This window comes from Lemur catta, chromosome 8, assembly GCF_020740605.2.
Source record: "Lemur catta isolate mLemCat1 chromosome 8, mLemCat1.pri, whole genome shotgun sequence".
In the NCBI taxonomy this organism is placed as follows: Eukaryota; Metazoa; Chordata; class Mammalia; order Primates; family Lemuridae; genus Lemur; species Lemur catta.
In genome coordinates, this window is record NC_059135.1 from 59,599,959 (window position 1) to 59,614,067 (window position 14,109).

Genomic DNA, 14,109 nt, shown 5'->3' on the forward strand with positions numbered 1-14,109 from the left:
TTTTTACGATTGTCAGTTGTGCTGCTATAAACATTTGAGTGCAAGTATCTTTTTTATATAATGTCTTTTTTTACTTTGGGTAAATAGCTAGTAGTGGGATTGCTGGATCAAATGGTAGGTCTTTTAGTTCTTTGAGGTATCTCCATACTACCTTCCATAGAGGTTGTATTAGTTTGCAGTCCCACCAGCAGTGTATAAGTGTTCCTTCTCTACACATCCATGACAACATTTGTTGTTTTGGGACTTTTTGATAAAAGCCATTCTCATTGGGGCTAGGTGTTATCTCATTGTGGTTTTGATTTGCGTTTCCCTGATGGTTAGTCACGTTGCGAATTTTTTCATATGTTTATTGGCTATTAGTCTATCTTCTTTTGAAAAGCTTCTGTTCATGTGTTTTGCCCACTTTTTAATGGGGTTGTTTGATTTTTTTTCTTGCTGATTTGTTTGAGTTTTTTGTAGATTCTGGTTATTATCAAATGCATAGCATGCAAATATTTTCTCCCATTCTGTATGTTGCCTATTCACTCTATTGATGTTTCCTTGGCTGTGCAGAAGCTTTTTAAATTAATCAGGTCCCATTTATTTATTTTTGTTGTTGCTGTGATTGCCTTTGGGGTCTTCTTCATAGATTCTTTGCCCAGGCTGATATCTATAAGAGTTTTCCAACCTCTTCTAGAATTCTTATGGTTTCATGCCTTAGGTTTAAGTCTGTTATGCATCCTGAATTAATTTTTGTGAGTGGTGAGAGGTGCAGATCCTGCTTCAGTCATCTGCATGTGGCTGTCCAATTTTCCCAGCACCATTTATTGAATAAGGATTCTTTTGTCATTTCAATATTCTGATTTTGGTTGCTTTCTATTGCTAGAAAGCTGGTGTTCCCTTTTTGGGGTGAATTTTTGCTCTGATTCTTCATACTTCCAAAGTTCTTTTGCTGATTCCTTCTCATCTGGAGCAGCTGTTGCTTCTTATTTTTGGGTTTTCTTTTGTTTAGATAGGGCTTTTTCCCCTCACCTCACTTGGATGAGAGTGTTTGTAGCATATGTTGGGTAAGAACCTTTGGCTTTTCTTGTGGGTGTTTTGGTGGTGATCTAGGTTCTGGACAGATGCCTTGGTTATAGATATGCTTGATGTAGTGGTTTTCTCAGTTGCTAGTTGTTTGTAGGCTGTAGGAGTGGTGAGCTCTGTGAGTGAGCAGATTTCCTGCTTCTCTTCGATGAGAAAGGATGGAGGTCTTTGAAATCATTTCTCTTTCCCCAGCCCTATGGTCTTCTCAGCAGTGTGAGTTGTGATGGCACACCCAGTTTAATCTCTGAGACAGTAGGTGGTGCTTGTGGCTGAGGTTCAATCATACCCTGTAGGATTGAGTCAGTAGATGCTGTAGAGGGTATGCAAATTGACCTCCTGGTCAGTAGGTGGCACTTAGAAGAATGAACAAGCTGCAATGTTGTTTTTGCATCCTGTCACCAGCTCTAGTCTCTCAGGAGAAGCACTTAAATGTCCCAGGTGGTGGGTTGGGCCCTGGAACTGCCGCAGCAGAGGCAGGCAGGGGAGTGTAGCTGGGTGTGGCTGTGTTGGGTGAGCTTGCCCTCAGTCCACAAAAGCTGGCAAGGTTGCTGTTTTAGCAGGGGTCAACATCTGATAAAGGGCTAATATGAGTCTACAAAGAACTCAAGCAAATCAGCAAGAAAAAAATCAAACAACCCCATTAAAAAGTGGGCAAAAGACATGAACACAAGGTTTTCAAAAGAAGATAGACTAGTAGCCAATAAACATGAAAAAATGCTCAACATCATTTAATCATCAGGGAAATGCAAATCAAAACCACAATGAGATACCACCTACCCCCAGTGAGAATGGCTTTTATCAAAAAGTCCCAAAACGATAGATGCTGGCATGGATGCAGAGACAAAGGAACACTTACACTGTGGTGGGACTGCAAATTAGTGCAACCTCTATGGAAAATCGTATGGAGATTCCTCAAAGAACTAAAAGCAGACCTACAATTTGATCTACCAATCCCATTGCTGGCTATTTACCCAAAGGAAAAAAAGTCATTTAAAAAGTCACTTGCATTAGAATGTTTATTGCTGCACAAGTCACAATTGCAAAGATGTGGAATCAAACCAAGTGCCCATCAATTCATGAGTATATTAATAAAATGTGGTATATATATATCATGGAGTACTACTCAGCCATTAAAAAAACCAATTAGTACCTTTTGAAACAATCTGGATGAAACTAGAGATCATCCTCCTAAGTGAAGTATCACAAGAATGGAAAAACAAACACCACACATACTCACTATTCAATTGGAACTAACTGATCAGCATTCATGTGCACAGATGGCAATAAAACTCAACAGAAATCATGCAGGTGGGAGAGGGGAGGAGGAGATGAGTGAAATCATACCTAAAGGGTACAATATACACTATCTGGGTGATAGACACACTTATAACTTTGACTCAAGCAGTACAAAAGCAATCCATGTAATCAAAATATTTGTACTCATAATATTCTGAAATTAAAAAAATAATAATTTTTTTTAAAAAAGATGAAGTACCTAAACACAGTCCAAAACTGAATATTTATCAAAAAAAGCTAATGGTGTGTGTTTGGTGGTCCAGTGCTGGTATAATTCATTACAGCTTCATGAAACCTGGTCAGTCAATTACTACAGATGTCTACTGTAACCAGTTGGATGAAATGATGAGGATGCTTGCAATTAAGCAGCCAAGATTGGTCAATAGAGACAGGCCAATGCTCTTGCAAGACAACGCTTGACCACATGTCACACAAACAACACTGCTCAAACTACAGAGGCTGGACTTGGAAACTCTCTGTCATCTACCATATTCATCAGACATTCCACCGACTGACTACCACTTCTTCCAGGCTTTGGACCACTTCTTGCAAGGAAAAATATTCAATTCTCAACAAGCCATGGAAAATGCTTTTCATGATTTTATTGCCACTTGCTCTCCAGGCTTCTTTGCTGCTGGCATAAACAAGCTACCATTAAGATGGCAAAATTGTTTAGGCGTATACTTTGACTAATTGTACTGTTTCGTGTTTCAGATATAATAAACTAAACTTTTGATTCAAAATCAGACATTTCATATTTAATGATCTATCTAATATTACCATTCAGATAAAGACTGAAGCAATGAGGGGCTACATTGTCAAAGACCACACAGCTCATGAGTGGCAGAGCCAGTGTTTTGAACAGAGGGAGTCTAGTGCCACAGTCCATGCTTTTAATCACTACACCAATATTCAGGAAGAATATTAAAATTGTCTTGGAATAGTTGAAGGGCAGCAGACTGGAAGAGGAAGTAAACATATTCACCATTGCTTCAGAAGGTGTCTCAGAAGGATCCAAGATGAAAAGCTAACAGGAAACAGAGTTTGGCTTAATAAAAGAAAGTAAATACAGAGATGGATAGATTTTTCTGGAGGCAGTGGCTTCCATGTCACTGCTGATGATTAGGTCTTTTTTGGAACAGCAGTTGTCAGTGATGCTGACAGCCAGAACAGTGGTTAGGTTAGGCAAAGTTTCCTTTCCTATGCTGGGATTTTATGAATCAGGGATGTATCATAATCACTGTCACCAGTACTTCTTTAGTTAGGGAGTTAGAAAGTTGTGAGAAGGTGGGGAGGGATAATGGGTCCTTAAGCAATTTTATTGACAAACATTACTGGCATTACTCTCACCAATAGCATGCTGTAATATATTTTGGCTTGCAGGTCTCAGAACAAACCTTTAAAAGTTTTTTAGGCTGGTCCCAAGGTGGTGAGTTACCTCACTTGATTGTTCACAGTCACAGATTGAACTCCTTGTTCTATTACTTTCCCCTCTTCTCACTATTTCACTTGACTAGTCTAAAAAAAAAAGTTTTTTTTTAATTGACAAAATTGTATATATTTATCATGTACAATATGATGTTTTAAAATATACATACTATACACTGTGGAATGGCTAAATAGAGCTAATTAATAATCAGAACTGACTTTTGATAGATATATAAAGTTGGCTTATTGAAAATTGCATTAAATGATGATGTTTCCAAGTTAAAATTTGTAGTGCAGCCCTAAAAGCACAACTTAATGTTTATAGCTTTAATAAATTACTAAAAAACATTAAATGACATTTTGGTTGATTTTCTTATTCCCTATCACTTGGTTTCCTAACTCTTGTGCATTTTTTTTCTTTAATGGCAGGCAATTCTTATGCAAGAGGCTAAACGCAATTAAATGTGCAGGATGAAAAGATGGCACAGGCACTGCTGGTACCCCCGGGACCCGAAAGCTTCCGCCTTTTTACTAGAGAATCTCTTGCTGCTATTGAAAAACGTGCTGCAGAAGAGAAAGCCAAGAAGCCCAAAAAAGAACAAGACAATGATGACGAAAACAAACCAAAGCCAAACAGTGACTTGGAAGCTGGGAAGAACCTTCCATTTATTTATGGAGACATTCCTCCAGGGATGGTGTCAGAGCCTCTGGAGGACCTGGACCCCTACTATATCAATAAGAAAGTGAGTGTTGATTTTATACTTCCAATAAGTCTTTACCTAAACACCTAATTTCAAAATAGACTTCGGGGGCTTATATAAATACTGCAACATAATTTTTCTCCTGTTAAAGATTTTATAATATTCTTTATCACCACTTACTTTTAAGCACAATATAATAAACAGAAACATTTATTAGAAATGCAGTCAAGAGTTGGCTACAGGGAGGAAATATGAATAGATGAACAATTTCTACAGTTTCAAGGTAATTGTGATAAATAGTCAAAATTAAAATTGACATCAACAAAGTGAAATATCTGTTATTTAAACATGGGATGATCAGAATAATAGCTATGCAAAAAAAATTATGGGAAGATGTGCTTCTTATATTTTTAGTTCTTGTTTGGCCTGAGGTTTCTTCGCAATAATTTGTATTCTAGAGGACAATAAATAATCTTCTACTTAGCATCCTGCTATAAGTAGATTTGGAGAAGCACATTCACCTAAAGATACATGTGTTTGTTTGTTTGTTTTTTCCCTGCTGACCTGGAATATGATTAGGATCTTCTCTAAATTTTACTTATTTTTTGACAGGCTAGATTCTGGAACACCAACATATTGTTAAAACATCACCCTAAGGAAAAGAAAGTCAAGATTAGGAGACCAAAATAAAAGCTTTCTTCTCCATCTATACATGATTTAAAACAACAATTATGACTGTCTTCCTAAAGCTAAAATAAGAGCATAATTCTGTCAGAATTAGCTAATTTCTGTAGTCAAACCAGCGGGGTATTATTTTATAGGAAATATAAAAAATGGATAGTAAACTCCACACTTTCTAATTAGGTATTTTGGCATCTTATAACCACAATTTATATTTTATGTTCACAAGCATAAAAACCGTTCAATGTAGAAATTGAAGATAAATTAATATCACCGAGTTGATGGCTTATGGATCATAGAATATATTGAACACCTTTATTAGTCAGAGCACACCCTTTTAAAAATAATGGCTGAAGAAATCGCATTTTTTAAGCAGTGCACCGTTTATCAGATCAGTATTGACTAAAGGAAACAACAACCATTCAGACATGGAACTACCCTATTGTTCTAAAGGAGTACTTCTCAAACTTGCACATACATACCATTACCTGAGGATCTCATTAAAATTTAGATTCTGATTCCATAGATCTGGGATGGGGCCAGAGATACTACATTTCTTAGAAGCCATCAGGTGATATCCATCCTACTAGTACATGGCCCACACTTTGAGTAGAAAGCTTTAATATGTTTTACTTAAAGTCATAAAAACAAATTAAAACAGTTAAACAGTTCTTTTTCCCATTTTAGGTGGTTTCATCAAAGGTGGCTATTTAATGTATATTCATATATTTCTCAATAATTTATTTCCATATTTTACTATAGAATTGGTAAAGGAAATTTTGAAACTTAGTCATGATGATGACAATAAGATATCCTTCAAGAAACTGAAAAACAAAATTCTCCCCTGAGAACTATTGATCTGAAGTACATATTTGCAAAGATACCTTCGAGAGAGTGAGGCATGATTTATTCTGACATGATGAAAAGTATTTGCTACTTACAGAAACGAAGTATCCTTAAGAAAGGGAATTGATCAACCTGGTATGATTAAGGGGGGGGCTTGGAGGAGACTAATAGAGACAACCATTAGTATTTTCCAAGGGAAACAGATGTTTAGTAGTACTGAAAGCATTTTCCTCCCAATGGCAAGACTATACTGGGCTGCCTACCAGACACAGTGAAACATTCTGCATCATTTGATTAAGTCAGCTGGCTGGGGATCCACACTCAGCAAGAAGCCTTCTGATTATAATTTGTTGTCCCATAGATTTTCTTAAAGGAAAGAATGTACTGGTTACATAAAAGTAATATACCTCATTGCAAATAAATAGATTGACATTCTGATTTTATATGCCAGGCTTTCAAATTTGGTTAATGTGAATCTGCCACTAGGAAAGAGAATTGTCCTCTGTTGTTGATGAAGTCAGTTTTTATTGCCTACATGGCTATAAGCCAGGCTTGGACCCTGATTTATTCCTAGTACCCATGAACCATCTTGGGAGACATCTAGCCGGCCTCTTAACTGTTGGCTGCGCTGCTTTCCTTTATGAAGTATGTATTAATATAAAGATGAAGACTAAGTTGCTATTAAAGAAATAGGTAATTTGTGATTCTTAGGATAGAAGGAGTAATGGAAGAAGCTAATGGAAGAAGTTCTGGAATTTAAAAACATGTTATGAAGCTAAGTTAATTATTAATATATGAAATAATGCAGGTAAAATGCATTTAAAAACTCTAAAGCATTATGTAACTCTTTGCTGCTATTAATTAGTAATACATTTTAAATACAACATTTAACCAAATGAGAAACATCACAATGTATTTTAATGGCATGTAAATTGAACAGAGTAATAGCTTAAGAACAATGAAAGTGATAATAATAGCTAACATATGTTGTGCTCATGCTGTGTCAAACACTGCTTGAGTGCTTTAACTCATTTAATATTCGGTGAACCAGGTATTCTTGTTAGCCTCAGTTTACAAATAGGGAAGTGAACCTGAGAGGTTAAGTAACTTGCCCAGGGTCACAAACTGTAAATGGTAGATCCAGGATCTGATCTACCATTTATGGAGAGCAGTTTATGGAAAATGGCTAAGTAAGTAATGGTTGGCCCCATGGTCTTAAATATAAAAGAGAAATGAACAGAGAAATTGGTTTCCCTGCCCTTTATACCGACAATGTAATTATTTCTGTCTACATATTCAAACAAAGCACCTTGTCAATGAAAATAAATTTATAAGATATCATCCTTACTTAAAGGGGAAAAACACATTATTACTTGGAAACCTGACTTTAGAATTGGCACTATTTATCCCTCCCCCAATCATCTGTCATTTTCTCAATTAATTTTCAGTTTAGGTACATCTTTCCAAAACATCAGAGCCCCAATTTCCAACTTTTATCATGTAGTTCTTTAACTATACATGACATTAGTATTTTATTCCTCATTTCTCAGAACTCAGGGTTTTCTTTTTGTCAAGTATTGTTCTCCAGAAATAAACTGGTATTGTGGTCTTAAGGCCTGCTGTTTCAAACCCTATAAATTCAATGAAGATGCTCTTGGCATGTCAGCTTTAATTCCACTAGTACTACAATGGCTAATCTTGCAGGAGGAGGAAAGGGTTTCATGTTCAAATGGATAATTCATGCCTGTTCACTCTGTTTTTGAAGGTATTTCAAAATAAAATCCTCTGCTAATGTTGCAAATAAAAATTGCTTTTTCGGGGAAATTGTTTCAAAAAAGCATGAGTAAATGCACCTTAAATTATGGCGAACTTTTCCAAGTTACTACTGTCATTGAATACCTAAATGATCTTGATTGTTTGACTGTAATAGTAAATGATCCAATCCTGTGAATTCAAGACAATCTTTTACCATCTCTGTGCTTCAGGGGCAGTCTTCCAAGGTCCACTGTCCCTTACAGAGAATCCTACTGCTAGCAAAGAATAGTTTACTTGTCCTCTTCCTAAAATCGTGTACATTTATTGAGTGCAGTTTATGGAAAATAGCTAAGTAATGGTTGGCTCCATGGTCTTAAATACAAAGGGGAAATGAACATAGAACTTGTTTTCCCTGCCCTTTATACTAACAATATAAATATTTCCATCTACCTATTCAAACAGAGCATGTTGTCAGCAAACATAAATTTATGAGACATAGCCCATAGTTAAAGGGGAAAAACATATTATTAAGGAAGTGGTTATATAGATGTCTTAAAGGTAAATGATATCTTTAAGGTAAACCCATATTTAATTAAAACAAATCTTTATTTGCAAACCGTGCTATTAAATACTGTGAAAAAAATGGGGGAAAAGTAGCTTATAGGCCCTTTATGTTCAGTGGTTTTTATAACAACTTCTAACCTAGTTCTCACTGGAATGAATGCTACATGTAAATTGCTACTTGACTATAATTGCAAGCAACATGAAAAAGAGTGCAAATTAATATACTATGACTTACCAGTAAAAAGAAACAATTGGGGAGTAATCAGGATGTTGTGCGATTTATCTGGAAAGACATGATGAAGGAGGTGACTTTGATGGATGAGAACATTCCCAGAGAGAAAGGATTTTCAATCCTGACTGCATATTAGAATCACCTGAGGAAACTTTCGTAAATCCCCAAGTCTGTGCCCATCCCCCGGCAATTTTCATTCAGTTGGTCTGAGGTGGGACCTAAATAGCAATTTCAAAATCTCTCCGGGACACTCTAATATGCAGGCAGGACTAAGAACCTCTGACATAATAGAAAGTCATTGTAGGTGGGACCTTATTGTGAGCTCTGTTATGGAGACATTTCCCTGAAATGGGAGGGACTTTGCCTTCAATGACCTCTCAATGACTTCCTCTAGGATTCTGGACCATTCATTCTGAGAGTCAGAGGGAGGGTCTGGCAGGGTGGGAGTGGGATTGACAAGTGGATTGAATTGGCTGGAGCACATATGACTCTGGTGGGAAACAACAGAAGATGATCCTGGGACGTGGTAGGTAATCACTGGGCAACATAGCTAATGCCAAGGGATTGATTATAGGTTTCTGATCACAGGATTTTGGCTACGCAGTGCCCTTTGAAATGATGTCTTTCAGACTAATATTCACTGCAGCTGTTCCTCCTCAGTGTGAGCTGAGAAGTTGATCCCTTCTCAGCAGACCTATAGAACCAGGAAAACAAGGTTATTCAATCTGCTTGAACATTTTAAACTACTACAGGGACAATAGGGAGCCACCATGAACCTTGGAGTTAAAAGACTTGATGTAATTAAAATATTTATAAAAGATTATTTTAGCATCAATGTGTACAGAATAATCCGAAAAGTTACCAAAGCTAAAGACAGATGGTGAGCTTTAAATAGAATTGGAATCTGTAAAGCCACCTTACACTTTGGTAAAAAATTTTGTGTAGAATTATCAGTTTGTATCAGCAAGCTAGAGCCTTAGAGATGGATTAGATACTAGTAAATCGTATCTTTATTTGTAACTATGTGTTAATTTAGGCAAGAAACTCCTAACATGTTTATAATTATGATATATCAACTGGTTTAAACAAAAAAGTTGGAACAAACAAGTCAAATTTTTTTAAAAAGTTCTCCATGTATGTAAGCTCTTCAAATAAGCCGAATGTCTAATTTCCTAATTTATTTCTTATATTTTCTTTTTCAGACTTTTATAGTAATGAATAAAGGGAAGGCAATTTTCCGATTCAGTGCCACCTCTGCCTTGTATATTTTAACTCCACTAAACCCTGTTAGGAAAATTGCTATTAAGATTTTGGTACATTCATATCCTTTTTATGTGAATTGTCTAAATGCTATTTCTAATGGTTAATTTTAAAGAAAATGACATTCATGTTTTTAAATACTTATAAAATTTCTTTCAGATTAATGGTAACATTGTTAGTTTAATTTGTTCTCATTGGTCTTCTGCTATTTACAATGAGATTATCATAGAATGACTATTCTGATTCTATTAATAGAAGAAAATACTCAGCCATGATAATGAATGTGTAAATGAAATACATTATATAGTAGGAACAAGAGTAAAACCGCTTACACTTTTATTAACTTCGATTAGATCATAAATAATCATTGCTAAAGAAACATAGTTTATTGTGGTTAGTATTACTATCTGTATTACCCAGTGTTCAAACTTTTGTGCCTTTATTGGTTAATATACATCAAAAAGTTGAATTTAGGCCAGGAGCAGTGGCTCACGCTTGTAATCCTAGCACTCTGAGAGGCCAAGGCAGGTGGATCATTTGAGCTCAGGAGTTGGAGACCAGCCTGAGCAAGAGCGAGACCCTGTCTCTACTAAAAATAGAAAGAAATTAGCTAGACAACTAAAAATATATAGAAAAAATTAGCCAGGCACGGTGGCACATGCCTGTAGTCCCAGCTACTCGGGAGGCTGAGGCAGGAGGATTGCTTGAGCCCAGGAGTCTGAGGTTGCTGTGAGCTAGGCTGACGCCATGGCACTCTAGCCCAGGGCAATAGAGTGAGACTGTCTCAAAAAAAAAAAAAAAAAAGTTGAACTTAAAACTACTTACCATGATAGTCAAAAAGTATATATAAAAAGACAGAATAGATAAGGATTTCAAGAAAATTCTCAAGTAATGATAAAAGAGAAAGGTAATTTTATGAGGCAGTGTTCATGAATGGGCGTTTTGTATAGGCAGATTCAAAACAGGTTTATATTTATAAACTAAAAGACTGACTAACCTAGAGACAGGGCAAATAGAACTGATAACCTTTTGAAGAGCATTTGAGTTCTCTCATTTGATGGCTTAATGTTGGAAAGTATTTACATTTTAAAATAAGAGATTTATCTCAAAATAATCATAAACTTCCTAACAGTTGAAGTCTAGGTCGACATCCCAAGAGAAATTATTATAGCTCGTTCTCAGGAGAGCTTCAAAATAGTGCCTGTCTATTTAGGTATGACGTGGACTAGATACAGAAGGATAGCTAGATGCCCTGTTGGATTCCCCTGCAGTCTAAAGTGAAAATTAACAAGTTAAAAAATAATGTTGCTTTATCAGCACATCTCTCTTTATTACGTTGTATCATCTCTCTTTATTATGTAGTAAACTATAATAGAAATAATTACATCCCTACAAGATGCTAGAGTATTTACAGTAGAATTCTCAATCAATGTAATCTTTAAATATACTAGGCTATACATTCTCAGGCTTTTTATACTGCATCCACTAACCTTTTGTAAGACAGCAGAGATTTTAAGTTATATTTGAAGTATAATTTTACACTTACACTGTAAACTTACTAAAGAATGGTGAGTTTGCCTTGGAATGCAATTTCACACAGCTGATTAGAATGCAAAATAATTCCTATCTGCTTCTAATAGGGATTGCTTTCTATTAAATTCAGTTTTGTGAATATATGATACAAAATTAAGAAAGAGTGGACCAAGACCATATGCCAGGCTTTGAAGTTTCTTATTATTTTTACCATTGTCTTAACACAAATAAGATTAATTTCACAGTTAACTCATGTTGATAAATGTTTTTGTGTATATTGGATCATATGTAAATGGCTATGGTAACATACTAACATTTTTTCCTTAACTATAATCTACTTTATTCAGCATGCTTATCATGTGCACTATTTTGACCAACTGTGTATTTATGACCTTGAGTAACCCTCCAGACTGGACCAAGAATGTAGAGTAAGTAGGAATAACTTCTTGGAATGAGAAATGCACTCTCAAATTCTCTAGCAATCTCCTATGGTTATGGTCTGACTTACAGTTTCCACTTTTTGAAGTCAGGCTAAACACTTCTCTAAGAAAAAGTTATTTCCATGATATGAAAGAAGATAAGGGAAGTTCTTTGGGGGAGTTTTTCTTTTATGATGTAAGTATTTTTTCAAACAAATTCATTGTAGTATCTGTTTAAGAGAGGTTTTAAGTTAGTATATACTTGCTGATAATTTGGCCTAAAATTAAGTCTCAGTCATAGTTAGGCATTTTAGATAAAATACAATGATTTCAGAAATTGGGTTTTATCTGAAAAGAAAAAGAATTAAAAAATACAATGATCAAGTAATTTGATGAATAAAATTATTCTATGCTAGTACATTGCTATTATTGTTATATTCTAGTAAAATAGATTTAGGTTTTAGTACTATATTACTATATTAGGCATTTTGGTTATATGCTATTATATTTAGGAAAAATAGATTTAAGTATTTGAGTTAAGTAACTCAGATATTTTGGATGTCTAAGTTATATTTAGATATGTAGGTTATTTAGATACAATATGTGTGCTAAAACACTGTAGATGTGTTTTACAAAAGAAATGAAATGTCTTCTGCAAAATTGTGCTCAAAAAATAACAGGGTTTAAGGAGGAAACATGATTAGGGGCAGAACAATCAAAGCTTATGAAACTTTGTAACCAGAACACTAATAGAAACAATAGCAAGCCCAATAAAAAGATGCTTGCCCAGTGAAGTCTTTCATGACATTTGCTTTTACAATCACAACCATTGAGTCCTTTTTAGCCTTAGATCCTGGGCCTCATCCTTTGTCCCTTGAGATGGAGACTGGGGGCATGTGTATGACATCACCAAAATAAAATGCTTCATTGAGTATTTTAACACAGGGGGAAAGATCTAAACTCAGTAGTTGTTCAGGATGCTAAGCCAGCCCCTAGCTGCATTAAAAGAAGACACTTTTGTGAATTCCTGCATTAATATTAAGGTCATTTTTTTAATTGCAAGGAATTTTCTATTTAAGTGTGAGAAAAAAATGTCCCTCATTGTTTCAAAACATCAATATGCAGGGGAAAATTGTGCATGAGCTAATGTAATTTCTGCATCATAACATTTCCTTATTTGTCAGTAACATATGAGGTTATTTATGTCAAAGAAACATGCTTTTTAGTAAATAGAAAGTGTTTAGGTTATATAGGCTATTTATATACAGTATAATACAATGATCAGGTATTTGGTTAAGTAAAGAAAATTAATATGCTCTTTTTATTGTTATTTTTTTAAAGTAACATACAAAAGGACATAAGATAGTATAACAAATACTGCTACTTTTTACTTGTTTTTATAGATTTCTATGAGTATTGACTGTACCATTCTAAGCCATTATTTGTCAGTGATTTAACACATTTTTTAAAATATTTAAAAAATTTGTTTTTAAACAGTAGCTTGAAAATGCTCCCTGGAAATTGTAGTAGAGAACCCAGTTCTTATACTGAGGCAGGCCATTTAATAGAACTGTCCATCACTATGTATGATTTTCAAGTTAACAAAATGGATATACCTACATAAAACAATTCTGTATGTGCTTTTGCCAACAGAAATTATTGAAGCATTTAAACACGTATCAATTTCATTTATTTGTATAACATTATTAAAAGATAAGCAAAGACGACACTTGAATATGTAGGTCTCTCTTTTTAAAGTAACAGTATTAACTTATAGATGATTATACCTGTTACAAAAGTAGTCTTAGCTTTACAAAAGTTTTTGTCTTTCATCTTTCAGTTGGAAAACTTTGCACGTGATCAATTATCTTTAGTAACTTGAGAGCAAGACAGCAGGAAAACAAGCAAAATAGTGGTGGTTACCGGCAAAAAAGAAAAAAAAACAAATCAGAGTTCAATGAAAAGATAGCTCAGTTCTGAGATGAAAACAGAAGTCATTGATATCAGAAACACTACAAAGATGTGGCATACACAGAATGACCTAAGAACCATATTGTATAGTGAAGGGAGCATTATGCAAGGCAAAGCACTTCCATAGACATCAAAGTTACCGGAACAAAAACCTGTGACATAGACAGAATTGACAGCTTGATTAGGAGGCTGGTCGGGGGCAAAGCCAAGAAAGATCAAGGTCCTCTCATTCCAACTTACTTGTCCAATCTAGTTGCTAGTAAGCATTTTTGAATACCTGTTCTCTGTCTCAGATGTACAGCTCTACAACTCTCTTCTGTGGACAGCTGTCAATACTCAGCATACATTCCAAATGTCC

General features: G+C 35.1%; 1 protein-coding gene across 4 annotated transcripts in view; it reads left to right on the plus strand.

The window, feature by feature from the left end:
- Window positions 1-4,268: 4,268 nt before the first annotated feature.
- Window positions 4,269-14,109, plus strand: part of SCN3A (sodium voltage-gated channel alpha subunit 3) — a 78,497-nt gene continuing 68,656 nt past the window's right edge. For all 4 annotated transcript variants that reach the window (XM_045559384.1, XM_045559381.1, XM_045559382.1 and 1 more), the window contains exons 1-3: window positions 4,269-4,532; window positions 9,771-9,889; window positions 11,700-11,789. In XM_045559384.1, coding sequence (XP_045415340.1) covers window positions 4,269-4,532; window positions 9,771-9,889; window positions 11,700-11,789 — 473 coding nt within the window. The remainder of the gene's footprint in view (window positions 4,533-9,770; window positions 9,890-11,699; window positions 11,790-14,109) is intronic.